Source organism: Mirounga leonina, unplaced genomic scaffold, assembly GCF_011800145.1.
Source record: "Mirounga leonina isolate KUSES-001 unplaced genomic scaffold, KU_Mleo_1.0 Mir_104, whole genome shotgun sequence".
NCBI classification, from domain to species: domain Eukaryota; kingdom Metazoa; phylum Chordata; class Mammalia; order Carnivora; family Phocidae; genus Mirounga; species Mirounga leonina.
The window spans coordinates 407,200-423,260 of NW_023270231.1; the positions used below are offsets into that span (position 1 = coordinate 407,200).

Below are 16,061 nucleotides of genomic sequence, written 5' to 3' on the forward strand. Positions count from 1 at the left end.
GGACTAGTGCCTCTGTTTTGGAAAATTCCTCCCACTCTGGAAGAGGCCTTAGCCTCAGCTAGCCCTTGAGTTCCCCTCCACGACCCATGCTGTCTCCTTGAGTTCTCTGCTGCAATTTTGTTTCGAGTCAGTATGTTCTGTGGTGCATTGTACAGCAGCCGGTCCCTGAGCACACACTGCTGAGAAGAGCCACCCCCACAGCCCTTACTTTCACAGCATTTGCCTTGCCAATTATTAGTACAATGGGCCAATTCTCATCCTGTGTTGCTCTTGGGGAAAATACTCAAGCTAGGGAACTGGCCTAGATTGGAAATGGAACAGCAGAAGTTGCCAATTAACATGAGTTCCTTTTTTGCATCCCCTAAAGAGGTTAGTCTCTAGGGAGAATTTATAAAAGGCATGATCCCAGGCCCTCTAGGAACTCCTTAGATGCCTCAAATCTCTTGCGGTTGGGGCACGTGTCAATGGTCACTTCATCTAACTCTCTGTCCAGTGCTTGAATCCCTTAAGTGACCTCATCAGTTTCTTTCTGAATACATCCATGTTTGAGGTGCTCACCACTATCCATGGCAGGGTGTTGCACTTTTGGACAGCTCTGTTGAGTCAAAAGGTCTTCCTTTAGTTGAATCAAATCCACCTCCCCATAGGTTCCAAACTTTGGTCCTGGCTAGTGAGTATGCCTAGCCAACCACTGAGTCTGTATTCCTAGGAAATAACCAACCCCTCAGGAAAATGAGACTTTTAACTCATGGGCTAAAAATCTAAGTTTTGGAAAAGCACAAGTGAAAGCCTACTGTAGCAGAAAGGCTAGTAGGTGGACCTGAAAAGCAAGTCAGGTCACAGATTCAGCATGTGAAACAATTGCAGGCAGCCCCTAAAAGTCCAGCTGTACAGACATCAGAAAATGTGTGCAATCTCTACAGAATGGAAAGAAGAGCAGGAGCTGTAGCCTTTGCTTTGTAAGAGTTCACAGTCTTAACAGGAAGATAAGAAGGAATGGAAGCAGTTGGAGAAACCTGGAGCTTTGTCCAGATTTAGCAGGCCTTACATGATGGGCAGCACCAGTCTCTGTGGGAGGTCTTATGGCTGAAGGCCTTGGCTTCTTCCTGGAACTTTCTACTTCAAGCCTCTCCTGTTCATGATTGGATCAAACTTCTTCATGAAGACTCAAGCCAGATTCTTGGAAGGGATGTTGGCTCAGAAACACAGAGAGAGTCTGGGACAGTTCCCCATTATGTGGGAAGAGCAAGAAAAAATGTGAAAAAGAAAACATCTCCCTTCCACATGAGAGAGGCAGCAATTCAACACAACAGGTTAAGGGGGACAGATTGGCGAGGGGGGGCCCATCACCATGACGACAAGCCCAACAATTCTGAAAAATGGATTTTTTGTTTTTCTTTTCACCTGTCATTCTTCTCAGTGCTGTCACTCTTTTCCCTCCTTCCTGGCAGAAGACAAGTTGTGACTTTTTCACTCCCACCAACAAGCTGCCTGGCTTTTGGGAGTATAGCTGCTATGGGATGGGAGGAGAATGGGGTCCTCCAGAAGGGTGCTCAGAAGACTCGGGTTCTATCTTTCCCCTCTCCCTGGTCATAGCTGGGAAGCTTGTAGCTGATGATGCATTAACATGCCTCCCCACCACACTCCTAGCCCTGTCCACACAGAAGAGCCTGGTGGTTTTTTTTTTTTTTTTTTTCTTTTGTTCCACACAGAAGAGTTTTATTGGAACTTCTACTAACCATAAATGCTCCAAGGACTCTGAAGAATTACTCTCCAGAAGCAGAATTACAGACCTCCTGAACAACAAACAGGGAGACATTTTGAGTGTTCTGAAAAATAATGCCAAGTGGGAATTTACTTGTTCCGCCAACTCTTGAACCAAGCACTGAACTCATTTTTGCACATAACCCTTATCAGGCCGTTACACGAGAGCAGGAGAAATTCTACCCCTTGGAATAATCATTTCCATTGCTTCCCAAGCCAGAATATGCCTTGCCAAGTGTAACCCATATTCAAGAGCCATCTGCTTTAGCAATACAGGAAGCCACCAAAGGGGTGTGCTTTAGATAATCCTACAGCTCTGCTAGCCAAGGCTGCTTCTGGGGAGGGAAGGCATGCTGCTATTTGCCAGCTGCGGTGCCCAAGCTCAGCCCTGCTGAACCCTGTACAATGCACCAAGTAGAACTAGGGCAGAGCCCACTGATTTAGTCACTAACAAACCCCTTTCCACATACCCAGATTCTAATGGGCAGATGTCAAAGGAGTCCCTGGGGCAAGACAGTTCACCCTTTGTGTGACTCGCCTCCCTCCCCACCTGAAAAAGAGCCCATGCAGAGACCTAAAAGTTATATCCTGTCCTGCACCACCAACTAACCAACCACAGCGTGTATCTGTGCCAGTTGAGGTGTACATTTTAGTTCAATGAAAAACTCGTACCTAAGCAAACAATATAAACAAAGATGTTAGCACCACCATGATATCCGGGGATGAGTATTCTTCCAAGATTTAAAGATATAAATTAAAGATGTTCACTTGCCTGTGTCAAGAATTTTATTGAGCAGTTTCCCCGCTCTCTGAGCTGTTACTACCATCATAACCACCAGTTTCCTTTGGTTGTTCTTACTGCTTGGGAACAGTCCCCAGTCCCCCAGTTTTGAACCCGACTGGAGGTGACAGGATGCAGGGAGAGTCTCAGCAGACTGATGGTCTTTCTCAGGCTCCACAAAGTGAGCTCTGTCCACCAACTACTAGAGATGGGTACTTGTCCCCCAGCCCTAGGAATTAAGCAATCTGCTCCACGATTCTGCTCATCCACAACCAGTATAAGATCTTTTACCATAGGCAGCAGAGATTTCTAAATTCAGCTACCTGCATTGGCCTGCAGTGTCTTTTAGCAAGCACCTCCAACAGAAAAATGACACCAATTAAACATAATTATTAGGATTTAATAGAGCTAGTTTTCTATCTCAGGGCCATTTTACTGTTCCAAGCCCCCTAGTTTCCTTTGTCCCTAGACTGGGGCTCAGATCAGTAAGTTAAAGGTATACATTGATTGGTCTTTATTATGTGGGCAATGACTGCCTTGTTAAATTGAAATTAAAGGCACATCTAGGGAGAAGTTCATTTTAAGTGCCAACTCAGAAAAACACTCAGAGACATAAATAGGCAAAGCTGAGGCTTTGCACAACAGAAGGGTCAGGGACAGGAACTGAGCTGAAAAGGAAGGTACATGTTTTCTGAAAGAATAGGGTAAGCTCAAGGATGCAGATTTTGAAAGAAGCTGCCCTGAATTTCTTGTGGTGTCTCTTGCCCCAGAACAGGCATTGAGGAGGGAGGAAAATGTAATTATAAATTAAACATAATCAGAGATGCTTTGGAATATTGTTAATACACACACACTTTTCCTAGGGATATTTAGCACTCTGTCAATGAATAAAAAGCCTCTCCAGCTATTTTGAAGGTTAAAAAGGGTAACGGGGTTGAGTGTATGTGTGTAAAAATGCTGTTGTTTGGATGCTCTCTAGCCTTTTGGCTCACTTTGCTCTTTCCCCTCCCCCCTTCCCTCCTCCTCTTCCTAGGACAAGACGAGCGCCCTGAGCCTCAGCAATGTGGCAGGCGTGTTCTACATCCTGATCGGAGGACTTGGACTAGCCATGCTGGTTGCCTTAATCGAGTTCTGCTACAAATCCCGTAGTGAATCCAAGCGGATGAAGGTGGCATCGTCTCCCCAGGCCTTTTTCCTACCCCATCCTGTGATATCACTGGGTTTCCTGGGAGTCCCTGTACTAGAAGCGGGGGCGGGGGGGGGTAGTGAGAGGAAGTTGAGGTCAGTTTGAGGCAAGGAGCAGAAAGTTGGGATGAGGAAGGTGATAAGAAAGGAGACAGCTATGAGAAAGGAAGGAAGATGGGATGTGTCAGGGTAAACATAGGCCTGGGAAACAACTGCACCAGCCAAAGATGGGGTGGTGAGATTAAAACTTAGGAGTTTAAGTGGACAGTCAACACAGTGTGAGGCAAGAGTGGTTGCTACAAAAGTAGATTCTCCTGAGGCTGCATTAACAGAAGTATAGCTCCCAAAATAGGGGAAGGGATGTCTATCTTCTGCAAGATAGATAATCTTGCCATGCTTGGTGAGTTAGGTCTTTTTTTTTTTTTTTAAAGATTTTATTTATTTATCTGAGACAGACAGAATGAGAGACAGAGAACATGAGAGGGAGGAGGGTCAGAGGGAGAAGCAGACTCCCTGCCGAGCAGGGAGCCCGATGCGGGACTCGATCCCGGGACTCCAGGATCATGGCCTGAGCCAAAGGCAGTCGCTTAACCAACTGAGCCACCCAGGCGCCCGAGTTAGGTCTTTTCTTAGCCACTGTATTTTGATATAGATTTTGGCAAAGAAGATCATGCACAGAGGATAAGCAGATTAGCTAAATGACCCCAAACTACATCAAATATAGTTGAAGCCAAATAACCAGAGAAGAGAAGAATTATGGAGGATAAGAGAGCTTTCTATAAAAATATGAAGACTTTTCAGGTGGAAAAAAAATAGACTAGTTCTGTTGGGTCCCAAAGTGTACAACAAGAACTAATGACTAAAAGCTATGGAGAACAAATGTTAACACAGTGAGATCTACTTTTCTTTCAGAGCTACCACAAAATGGGATGGACTATCCCAATAAAAAGCAAGCATCCCATCACTGGAGGTATACAAGTAGAGGAAGAGTAACTCTTGGGGAAGATAGAGATTCCAGTACTCAAAGGGAGTTTTGAATAAATGACCTTCAAGACCCCTCACATTTCCTCATTTAGCTTCAATAAGAAAATATTTATGCAAGTATGAATTATGTGAGCAATACCATGAGCAAGACATCATGATGAGACAGAGAAGACTGAGTTTCAATCTGTGACCATTGGCACTTTCAACAAAAAAACTGCACAGAAAAATTACTCCATGAAGCAACTTATAGATAGGAAGGTCGATAGGAATACAGAGGAAGAGGGAATTAGAGAAGGCTCCCAGGATGAGGCAAAAATTAAGAGGAAGGACGAGTGGGACTCAGACCAACAAAGGTGGAGAGAAATGCAGTCACTCTGAGCAATGTAACCTAGGGTGTGATGTTGGCTTGACTAGACTAAGAAGATTCACTGGTAGGATTTGCTCTCCTAGAATGGGCCCTAAGAAGTCCATATAAGCTCAGTACACCCACTGTGGAGCCGCAACCACAGCCTCCTACCTAGCCTCTCCCTGCCTTGGGCCAACAGCCCTACACACATCTCCAGGGTCACTCTTGAAGACATTGCTGGACATTTGCTTCCCCTGTTTGGAAACTCTGTATTCAGTTCTGTACACAGAAAGTGGGAGTTGGAGGAGGAGGGCCTTCTGTCCTGGCATTCAGACCTTCTGTCCTGGCATTCAACATTTCCACATCATGGCTCCAGCCTACTTTCCCCTCCCAAGCAATCTGCTCTCCTTACATACTATGTACTCTAACCACCCACCTCATGCTTCCCACCGGTGTGCCTTAATGCAGGCTAATCTCTCTCCCTGTCTTCTGCCCATAGAGCCTATTTAAAAGGCAATGTAACTAAGATACAATAACAAGGAACAATTAAGGGATGGTAGTATGATGGTATTTAGCCAGGGGACTTAGGAACACCTCTTTCCTACCCTTAACCAGCTCACCCACTACCAGGTCTTCTCAGAAAGGACAAAGCAGAGCAAAAGCATGGGCCTCAGACCCTAAACCCAGGGTAGACCTCCAAGAAGCTTGGCAAACACAAAAAGGTCTCCTAGAACCTAAACAAAGATTTCTTTGCCTATTCCATCCAAAACATAAACCTAAATATTCTCCTATCTTACCCTCCAAAGTGAGGAAAGGCCACTCTGGAGGCAAAGAGTGGAACAGAAAAAGAGCTAGGTGAGCTACAACATTTACAAACCCCCAAAACTTTCCATGAGAACTGTGACCTAAACCAAGGGCCCAGGACTGGCCCAGTACACATCACAGGAGCTCCTTCTCACGGCTCCCCTAGAGACTGAGTGTCTGAGCATAAACCCTGCCTGTTCCATTTGTTAACTGTGTAATCAGGGACAAGTTCCAGTAACTCTCTGAGCCTCCTTTTCTGTAAAATGGGGCTAGTGGCAGTACATATCTCATAAAATTGTTGTGAGCTTTCTGTGAGAAATGGATATAAAGGGATTGGCAGAATGCCTGCATCATGATAAGCTCTCGATAAATAACAGTACTAACAATGATAACTAGAATTTATAATAATAATATTTCCTATTAGGGACCAGCTACAGTCTTTTTAAGACTTTCCTTTTATTGCCCCTACTTATATGTCCTAGGTTTTTTGAGTTATATAGTTTTTAAGTTCCTGATGGTAAGAAACTATGTCTAATTTCTCTTTGGACATTTGGCACACATAGGGTAATTATTAGTAAAACTAATGTAGAATTGTACCTAGAAGAGAAGATCTCCTCAAGGCTGAGGTGATGCATGGGGGAGAGCTGCTATTTGGGTAAGCAAATAGAACCATCAAGACCACCCAGCCTAGAAGCACAGACAGCATCATCCGAGGTTCTGGCCCCATCTGTGCTCATAAAATCTGATGAGAGCAGACATCCACCAAGCAGGAAGTGCCTGGACTTCTGGCCCTTCCTATGGGATTACCATTCCCACTAATCATGGTCAGTGTCAGGTAATGGTACCAGGGTGGCTAAAGAGTAGGACTGTCTTAAAACTAGACAGATGACTTTCACCACTGAAGTCACAACATTCAGGTTAAGACAAGAATACTTAGAGGAGGCCACTGAGGCAGGTTATAACTTCTTGGGGACATTCGTACCCTTCCCTTTACAAAGATGTTGAATTTCTCAGAAGCCAACGCCAGGATCTCTTAGAATCATTCATCCAAGGTCTTCCACCATAATCTTTTATAATTAATTCCATTGGTTGGCACAACTCTGCCCAATTCACCAAGGCTCCTAATAGAATTTTTAATCTTCCAACTGCAGAAAAGATACTTCTACTATCTTTATTAATCAACCCAACCCTTCATTTTTGAAGCTCCATCAACTTCTCTCTTATCCAAAAGAGAAAAGTAGGATGCCATTCACCTGCCTCTCAGACTTCACAGCTTTGCAGTTTTCTTTATTATTCTGTAATTAGCCTTCCCCAGAGGCAGTTAACTCTTTACAGACATGCAGCCTCCACCTCACACAGAGGGCCATGTTGACAGTGTCACAGGCCTTTGGTGAGAACTTTCCCTCTTGTTCCTTTCCTTGATCACAATGTTTGGCTAATTTTTAAGGCCTTGAGCCTCTAAACATAGTTCAGGGCCAACCCCTGATTTCTCAACAGTAGTCAGGGAGCCCTTCCCCACTGTTCATGGAAGAGAAAAAAGGGAAAGAAGGGGGTAGAAAAGGGGAAGAAGGAGGGAAAGACGAAAGGAAGGGAAGAAGACATCTTTTTAGTAACTTCCATGTTCAGAGTGCTTTATATACATTATTAAGCCTGTAATGTGTTGTGCTTGCAGTTCTACAGATGAAGAAATAGGGGTTCAGAGAAGCTAAGGAGCTTGTCCTAGGAAGGTCACACAAGCTAGGAGCTGGAGAAACAGGAATTAGACTTCCAATGCAGGAACAGATCATTGTAAGCACCTACTATGTGTCTCCTCCAGCAGCGGCCACAGTGCATAGACAAATAAGATGCAGCCCTATCCTTAGGTTTTCCTGAGGTAGTCGTTGAGGCCATCCATAATAGGTAATCTTTTGCTTGTGTGTTGTCGAGTCCCTTTCCCTTTTGACATGTCACACAAGCAGGGCACACAGCAGGTGTCACAGGGACAGTGGGAAGACACCCTGGAGGCGTTCCTTCCACAAAGACATACTGAGCACCACTTCATGCTAGGCATTGCTCAACACTGGGGACACAGTTGGGAACAAAACAGACATAGCTTCTATTCTCAGGAAACTACAAGTGTAATGGGAAGACAGAAAAACAACAACAACAACAACAAATACTTACATGTTCACTGAGGATTTGAACAAAAATACTGGGGCTGTCAAGTCCTGATCAGGGAATGAGGGTTGGGGCAGGTCACAGGGGTTCCCCTGAGAAACTGATGTCTAGGTGACTTGAAATGTGGAAGGAATTAACCAGGGGGAAAGAGTTGCCTACAAAGGATGCACGTGTGTCAGAGACCCAAAAATTATAACCTTTGCCCAGAAACGGGAAGAAGTCCAGGGTGACCAGAGCACAGGAAGACTGCAGGAAGAACATGAGAGCTGGGGACTCAGAGAGGGACTTCAGACAACTTTTCCAATGAGTAGAATCTGAATGGTCATATAGTAGCAAAAATATATAACCTAAGACACAGTCCAGACTGAAGTCTCAGATCCTCAGTGCCTCTCCTCTACCTGGGGGAAAAAGACCAGAACTGAGTCCTTAGCTGATATTAAAGATAACCAGCGTCTTTATTATTGCCCACTTTGCTCCCTGTAGAAAATAACTGTATGTATGACATGAGCTGTGGTTAAGCCATAGCAGCTGAGGCTTTGTGCATTTCCATAGAATTATCAAGCAGCTGAGAGACTTGGTAATGCAGGGGTGCATCCTCCACAGTAGGCAGTCACTCTGGCTCTTAGCATACATGCTAGTAGGAGGTCATCACTGAAGTTTGAGCTTTTATTATGGTGTTCTAGGATGGGCAGAGGCTGGGGATACTTTTCTTGGAAAAGCAAGTGGCTGAGAAGTTAGGATATAATCACAGTTAGAGAAATGAGTCTCTGAAGAGGCAACTTGAGGTTGGACTTTACACTCACACTTTTCTCCCTGAACATCAGCTTCAGACACACCTGAAAGGATGAACTTTAAGAATGGCTGGTATGTCAAGGATGGATGAGGGAGAACTGCATTTCCCAGAGGCAAGGGGAGGAATAATATGAGCTTATGAGAGCTTAGCTACAGGGGGTATAGTTAGGAGGTCATCCACTTTGACATTAAGGGACTGATAACTCTAACCTTAAGTCAGTCAGTCATAAGTCCTCAGTTTCTCTGTAAAGTGAAGGATATAAACTAGATCAGTGTATTTCAACCTTGCTTGCATATTAGAATCACCTAAAGAGTTTTCAAAAATCCAGATGTCCAGGCCACACACCACACTTAGTAAGTCAACATCTTGGAGGGTATGTCTCAGGCATCAGTATTTTTTCCCCAAAACTCCCCAGATAACTCCAATGTGCAGTCAAATTTGGGAACTAATGATCTAGTCATTTTTAGCATTGCTTTGCACTCCCAAGTTTTGACTCTATTCATCTCTTTTCCTGAGATCCCATAATGTATTAGAAAGGAAGCCAGTAAGCAGGTAGCACTCACTGTAGATGGGAAGATGGAGTCATTGACCACAGAGAAGCCCTCAGCTTCCTGGAAAACCACTCCCAAGTGGTATGGATTTGGAGGGTTTTAGCTACAAGCCTGGTTAAGTTATCTCAGACTTTGGTAGGCACCAATATTGACTATACCGCCAATCTTCTCCTTTAAGATGAATTCCTCAATACCACCAATTTCAGTGGAATATTACGGGAATATATGAGACCTTTTGAAAAACAAAGCCCAAGATGATCTGTGTGAGCTTTAAACTTTATTTTTTAATTAAAGGGATGTAGCAGAAAAAAATCATAGAAGATAAACATTCCAGGCTAATCCATAGAAGGTTCCATACTTCCCTGACACACAAGTGAGAACAAGCAACCATTAATTTCTTGGGTATTCTTTTCACATTTCCCCCATAAAGCATCACAGTAGTATTTATTTGGCCTTGACTTAGAAGAATGCAATCAAGGTCACACTTCTTCTTGAGTGGAGGATAATCAAAATAAATCAAAGAACAGAAGAAAGAAAGAAAGAAAGAAGTTTAAGAAGGCAGAACCAGTATGGGTAGAGCAACCTTTGGAGCAAATTTGTCTGAATCAGGAATTTTAAAAAGAACAAACACTTAAAAATATTGTCAGAATTGCCAGAATTAAGAGGAGACTCTCAGCATAATATAGTAGAAACAAAAATTAGGTCAAACTGCTGTTTATGTCTGTCTGGCCACCAGAGATTGACTGACTTCTCTGATGGCTAGAATCATGGCAATATGCAGAGGAGAAAGCTCATAAACTTTTTGAGAAGGGTCCTAGGTGGTTGACTTTTTTTTAGACAAGTTTAAGAATATCTATTAAACACCTAACTATATAGTGGACACTATGGGAGACTGCTGCGGACTGGGAAGAAATGAACCTTGCCCTCCTCCAGACATAGCAGAAGCAGAACCATTACAAAAGCATGTATAATGTAGGAGTACTAGACTGGGCGGGGGAGGGGGGCCAAATACTTGCTGGTACAGCGTAGGACGGCTTCAAGAAGGAGGTGAGAACAGAATGAGCCTTGAAGGATCGGTAGGATTGGTCTCAGAAAACTCTCAACTTACACATAATTCTTCTTTATGTTGATTCCCAAGAAACCAACCCCCACTTCAAAAATTCTATGGTATCTCTTAATGGGAGGTTAGAAGTGACAGGAAGAGAGGAGGGTTTGGATTTCATGTCATGAAGCTTCTTTCTCCAAAGGAACTCAGAACAGAACCCTTACTCTTATCTAATAAGATATGGTTCTAATTCCAGGTTGTGGTTTTGAACAGTCCACTTCACCCATCTGATCCCAGGGTGATACTGGAATCCTTTTCATATCCAGAATTCCAATATTCTGGAAATCACAAGTAGAGCTGATTTGATGTGTCAGTCTGGAAGTCAGGTTATACATACTGGTGGGAAACAGCTGACATGCAGATAATAATCTTTGGAATGTATTCTCATTTTCTTTAGCCCATGCTTCTTTCCAATTACATTTTGACTATTATTCAAATAAGTCCTACATTCCCATAACACAGGCTACTAGAGGTAGGATAGGATTTTTCCTGAAGTAAATCAGGGGTAGTTTTAAATTTTAACTCAACAACAACACACTCCTTTAAAAAAATTTTTCAAATAATTTTCATGCACTAGCACTGTTCTTGCTAATAGAAGTCTGCAGGTGTATAGATAATTACATTTTACAAACATGGAAAATTAAAAATCTAGAGAGGTAAGGAGACATGCACAAGGTCATACAACTAGTTGATGTCAGAACCAAAACTAAAATCCCAAGTTTCCCAAACCCCTTTCCACAACTTTTCTACTTGGTCATGTTGCTACATTTATTATCATTAATACTACCATGGAAATATTCCATCTTTAGAAATCACAGAATATAAGAGCTAGAAAGGATCTTAGTGACCACCCAGTCCAACACACCTCATTGTACAGAGAGCACAAGAGGTCCAGAAAGGAGATTAGACTTGTCCAGAGCCACACAGCAGTTTTGTGTGTTTGTGGGAGGCCAAGGTTAGCATTCCAGATAAGGAAAAAAGTTGGATGGGGAGGAGGGATGGGGTGAGATTTTAAGGCCAGCATTGACTCATTCTCCTTGCCAATCACTGCCAAGGACCTGGGGAAGAACCCCCGGTCCTCCTGAAAAGGGTTTCTGTTTGATCCCACAGCAATCCATCAATGAAGCCATACGGACATCGACGCTCCCACGTAACAGTGGGGCAGGAACCAGCGGTGGCGGTAGTGGAGAAAATGGCCGTGTAGTCAGCCACGACTTCCCCAAGTCCATGCAGTCGATTCCCTGCATGAGCCACAGTTCAGGGATGCCCTTGGGAGCCACGGGATTGTAACTGGAGCAGATGGAGACCCCTTGGGGAGCATACTCAAGCTCCCCCAGTTCCATCCCAAACCCTTCAGTGCCAAAAACAATACAATGAAACGCAACCGCCACCAACCACCATGACCACAAGGAAGATGATTCAACAGAATTTCCTGAAGAATTGAAAAATCATTTTGCCATCCCTTTTCCTTTTTTGATGTTCTTTCACACTTTTCCGTTTGCTAAGTGAGGATGATAAACAACAATGCACCGCAATAAGGGGAGAATAACCCTGTCTAATAGAGCCTGTGTCTCTGAAATGGAGTCACAGGAACATTAATGAGGAAACTGTACCGTTTTCTTTTATTCGGTTGTTAATATGTCTTAGTGTGTGCGATATTTTTTTTCTTACTAACATCCATGGTTTGCAGGTTCTGTTAGGCCCCTTCCTTCTCCTGGCTTCTTACTCCCAACTCCCTACCCATGTCTCTTCAGTTTTCAGATTGGAGATTAAAGATTCGTTCTACCATACAAGCAAGCAAAAGGGAAAAAGCAACCTTCAAACTAGTTCACCATTGGAGCTCTCTAAGTTACTCTCCATTCCTCAGCCCCAAGCCATGGATGAGGATGGATGTTGTTGAAGAAGTGGACTGCCTTCCCCAGGAAGGGCACTTCCTAGGCACTGATATAGCTGAGGACATGTGCAAAAAGCAATTCAGACCAAGGGTGGTGGAGAGGGCAAAGGCAGGTGTGCAGTCAGAGGAGGACTCAAGAAGTTATTGCTGGAGGCTCATAGAAAGCTTCCTTTAATGTGTAACAGCCATCCCATAGGCTTAGGTGGAATGGTATGTGTCTTCACAGAGTCAACCTCAGCCTGAGAATTGTGTCTTTCTGCTATGCTCAAGCCCAAAGGCACTCTGGTGGCTGAATTGTCCTCCTGAACCAAGTACAGCCTTGGGAATAGTTGACAGCCAGGGAGATATTGCCCATGATTCTCATTTTTCATTTGCTTGACATCTGAGCAGGAACCCCACTGTGGAGTAGACTCTCTCTTCAGAGCCTCTGATATGGGGGGAAATGCTATGCAAACTAAGTGCAAAATAAAGGATGGAAGAATTTTGGAAGAGGAAGCATCATGGAAGCCCACAAGCAAGAGAACCTTTCATGGTGTGCCCTGCCCTAGGATTAAGAGACCACATATGAAGCTTAGGGTTTTGCTGACCTGGAGAACTTGGATTTTTATGTCCATTTAAAAGTGTTGTTTTAGCATGTGGCCAGGTAACATTCTGTCACTTTAGAAAGTAAAATGCCCAAGGATGAATAACTTTAAGGAAGATAGGGAGATGAATTAAGTTGATAATGACATTAGGGGACCTTAAGATCACTGACCCCAACTTCCAAGAAGGCTGACCTTCCCCCTGGCTAAGACAGAATGAGGATGTATTTTTCCAATGTCCAGACTCAATATGCCCATGATTGTAACTATAAAGCTGAACTAAAGCAAGACTGGAGAAGTGACAGGGTTCATGGAGAGAAGCCCAGGCTGACTGCAACTTTAGTTGAGAGCAGGGTTCCTGGCACATAGCTTTCTTGGAGATCCCAGCTCTCATTCTTGGTGCAATTGGCTTCCTGCTGTCCAGCAGCCACTCTCCTAGGTGCATGATTCAGTGCGTGCCATGTGTCTTTAGCTTTTATTGGTGACCATGTTCTAGCTTGTTTCCTTACCCCCTACTTCTATCTAGTCTTCTCTGCTAGGGGTTATCATTAGCAACTGACAAACTAAAGGTTTGGGAGCCTACCGACAAGTAAGTGCAGAATGACTGGCTTCATCAGTGGATTATCTCTGGACACCCACCATCTCTATGTGTCTCCCATTCTCCTAATATCAACCATAGCAAAGAACCATCCCCAAATCAAACTCTTCACTCTTTCAACTCAAGTGCTGTCCAGTCTCTCACGCATCAGTGTGGGCATGGTACGTGAAGTAGGACCATCAAGATGGATTTATACTTTTCACCAGCTGATGTCCTCCCCATCCCCTGCCCTCCCACCAGATATTTTTTCATCCCTTAGCCTACCACTGCAGAATCTGATATGACCCACCATTAGAGAGTGCATTTCAGAGGAGTTGGAAATAATCCTATTACCATCAACATGCTTCAAAGACTTTTTGCCTTTGGTAGGATGCCTCTCCAGCCACTGAGCTCACCAGTAACATGATCTGAGAGGGAGAGATCATCTAAGCTAACAATGAGGGTCTATGTTGTATGGGGGTCCAAGACTCCAGAGGAGGAAGCGTTTTGTCAATGGAGGGGTGACGGGGAAAACAATAGTGAGAAAAAAGTTAACTTGTATTATGTATTTTTACTACACTTTTCTTAAAAATAGAGCAATGGGAAAACTCTGAAAGAGATTGACATTTTTCTCAACAGGAATCCATACTTAACAGTTCTGGCTTTCATTAAATTTTGCTCTTTGGTACCTGGGCCTTTTATTTAACATCTATATTTGTTTTAATTCTCTTAGCAGATGTGTGAAAGGATTTCTGCTTGATCAAACACTAAATATTTTGGTTCCTGTTTTTCTTTCAAGTAGCCAGGGTTTTTTTTTTCTTTTGGTATTTGCATAAAATGAAAATATCACCGAGAATTAAATCACTGTGGATCCATTACCTACTTTTCATATTTGTCCATTCCATTTTTGTGCCATTTCTGAAGCCAGAGCTCTAGAGGTTACGTTACTTTCTTATTGCTGAACCTAAGACTAGTACATTTTTAATGGTAACCACCATTCCTTATTCACAAACAGCTCTCAAACAAGTCATTTCAGCTGAACTAGTTCACTCTGAGTTACGCATTCAAATAGGATAACCAAAAAAAAAAAAAGACCAAGTGATAATGGTTTCCAAGAGCCACTGTTCCAACTACATTGGGGGCAGGGTTTGACATACAGTGGTCACAGTACTAGAGAACTGGATGGCTCATGGGGTAGGTCTTCCAGATACCCCCAAACTGGAGTCTAGGTATATCTGTGATGTGCAGAGTTAAACCAAAACCAATTTAGACCATGCTTAAAAACAGGCAATCTTGGTCCCAGACCACATTACCCTCTCATTCTTGCCTGAAAGTTTTTCTTTCACTCCAGCAAGATGGGCTTTCTATAAAGGATCTGACATTTGTTGACATTTAGATACTGATAATTAAGAAAAGCTTCAAATGTTTTCTTTTCCAAGGAATTTTGCATATTAACAAGGGTGAGAGGTCTAAAATAAGTGAATGAAGTTCTTTTTTTTTTTTAAGATTTTATTTATTTATTTGACAGAGAGACCGCGAGAGAGGGAACACAAGTAGGGGGAGTGGGAGAGGGAGAAGCAGGCTTTCCGCCAAGCAGGGATTTGGGGCTCGATCCCAGGACCCTGGGATCATGACCTAGCCGAAGGCAGACGCTTAACGACTGAGCCACCAGGCACCCCAAATGAATGAAGTTCTAATTGTGGCATTTCAGGCAGGAACTACGATCTCTATGGTAAAGGGTTGAGGGAAGGGGAGGAAGCTAACAGATTTGTGTGAAGCTCCAACAATTGTTTGGACCCACTTGCAGTCACCTCCAGCACCTAGGTGCCTCTGAATGAAGAAACACTTTAACAGCAGCTAACAAGTAGAGAAAACTCATCTTTGTCACTATACTTTCATATAGTTCAGATAATGATCATAACAGCTGTAAGAGCACAGGTTACCATGTATTAAGCACTTACTATGTCAAGCACACTTCATACCTTCTATATCATGACAGTGGCCCTCTAAGGAAGGGCCCTGTGGAAGAGGAACTCGGGCTTTAAAAGATGATGTAATGGCTCACATTCCTGGAAGTAACAGAGCCAGGATTTGAACTGGGTCTACCTAAATCCAAAGCCTTTGCATTACCCATTTTACTGCTAACCAGGTCATGATGTATCATGGCCAGGAAAATAACAGGCAAGAAGTCCTCTACCTTCCTGTAATGCCAAAGTAACTGGGAAAAAAAAAAAAAATGGTTAAGGCTATACCTGCCACACCCTTGGGAAAGCCAGCCTATCTTTCTGGGGTATGAGAGATCACTGATCCAGACAGGACTGCAAAAAGGGAGAAGAGGAGAGTTACTTTTAGCCCCTCTAAAACAGATCCAGGTTAAGGAGCAGCAAGGAAAGGGGACTGAGAAGCAGGTCCCCTGCACAACAGTTGATTGAGCCTGGAGAAGGATCTTCAGGGTTGTTCTGGGGAAAGCAGAGCTAGCTTTCTGTGTGGTCAAGACCAGGATCCATTCTGGGAAGTACAGGGCAATGGACTGTCTCAG

General features: G+C 43.6%; 1 protein-coding gene across 4 annotated transcripts in view; it reads left to right on the forward strand.

The window, feature by feature from the left end:
• The window catches only part of GRIA1 (glutamate ionotropic receptor AMPA type subunit 1), a 296,932-nt gene extending 285,003 nt beyond the window's left edge, over nucleotides 1-11,929 (forward strand). For all 4 annotated transcript variants that reach the window (XM_035012648.1, XM_035012639.1, XM_035012657.1 and 1 more), the window contains 2 exons: nucleotides 3,579-3,713; nucleotides 11,560-11,929. In XM_035012648.1, coding sequence (XP_034868539.1) covers nucleotides 3,579-3,713; nucleotides 11,560-11,760 — 336 coding nt within the window. In that variant the 3' untranslated portion in view covers nucleotides 11,761-11,929. The remainder of the gene's footprint in view (nucleotides 1-3,578; nucleotides 3,714-11,559) is intronic.
• The last annotated feature ends 4,132 nt before the right edge of the window (nucleotides 11,930-16,061 follow it).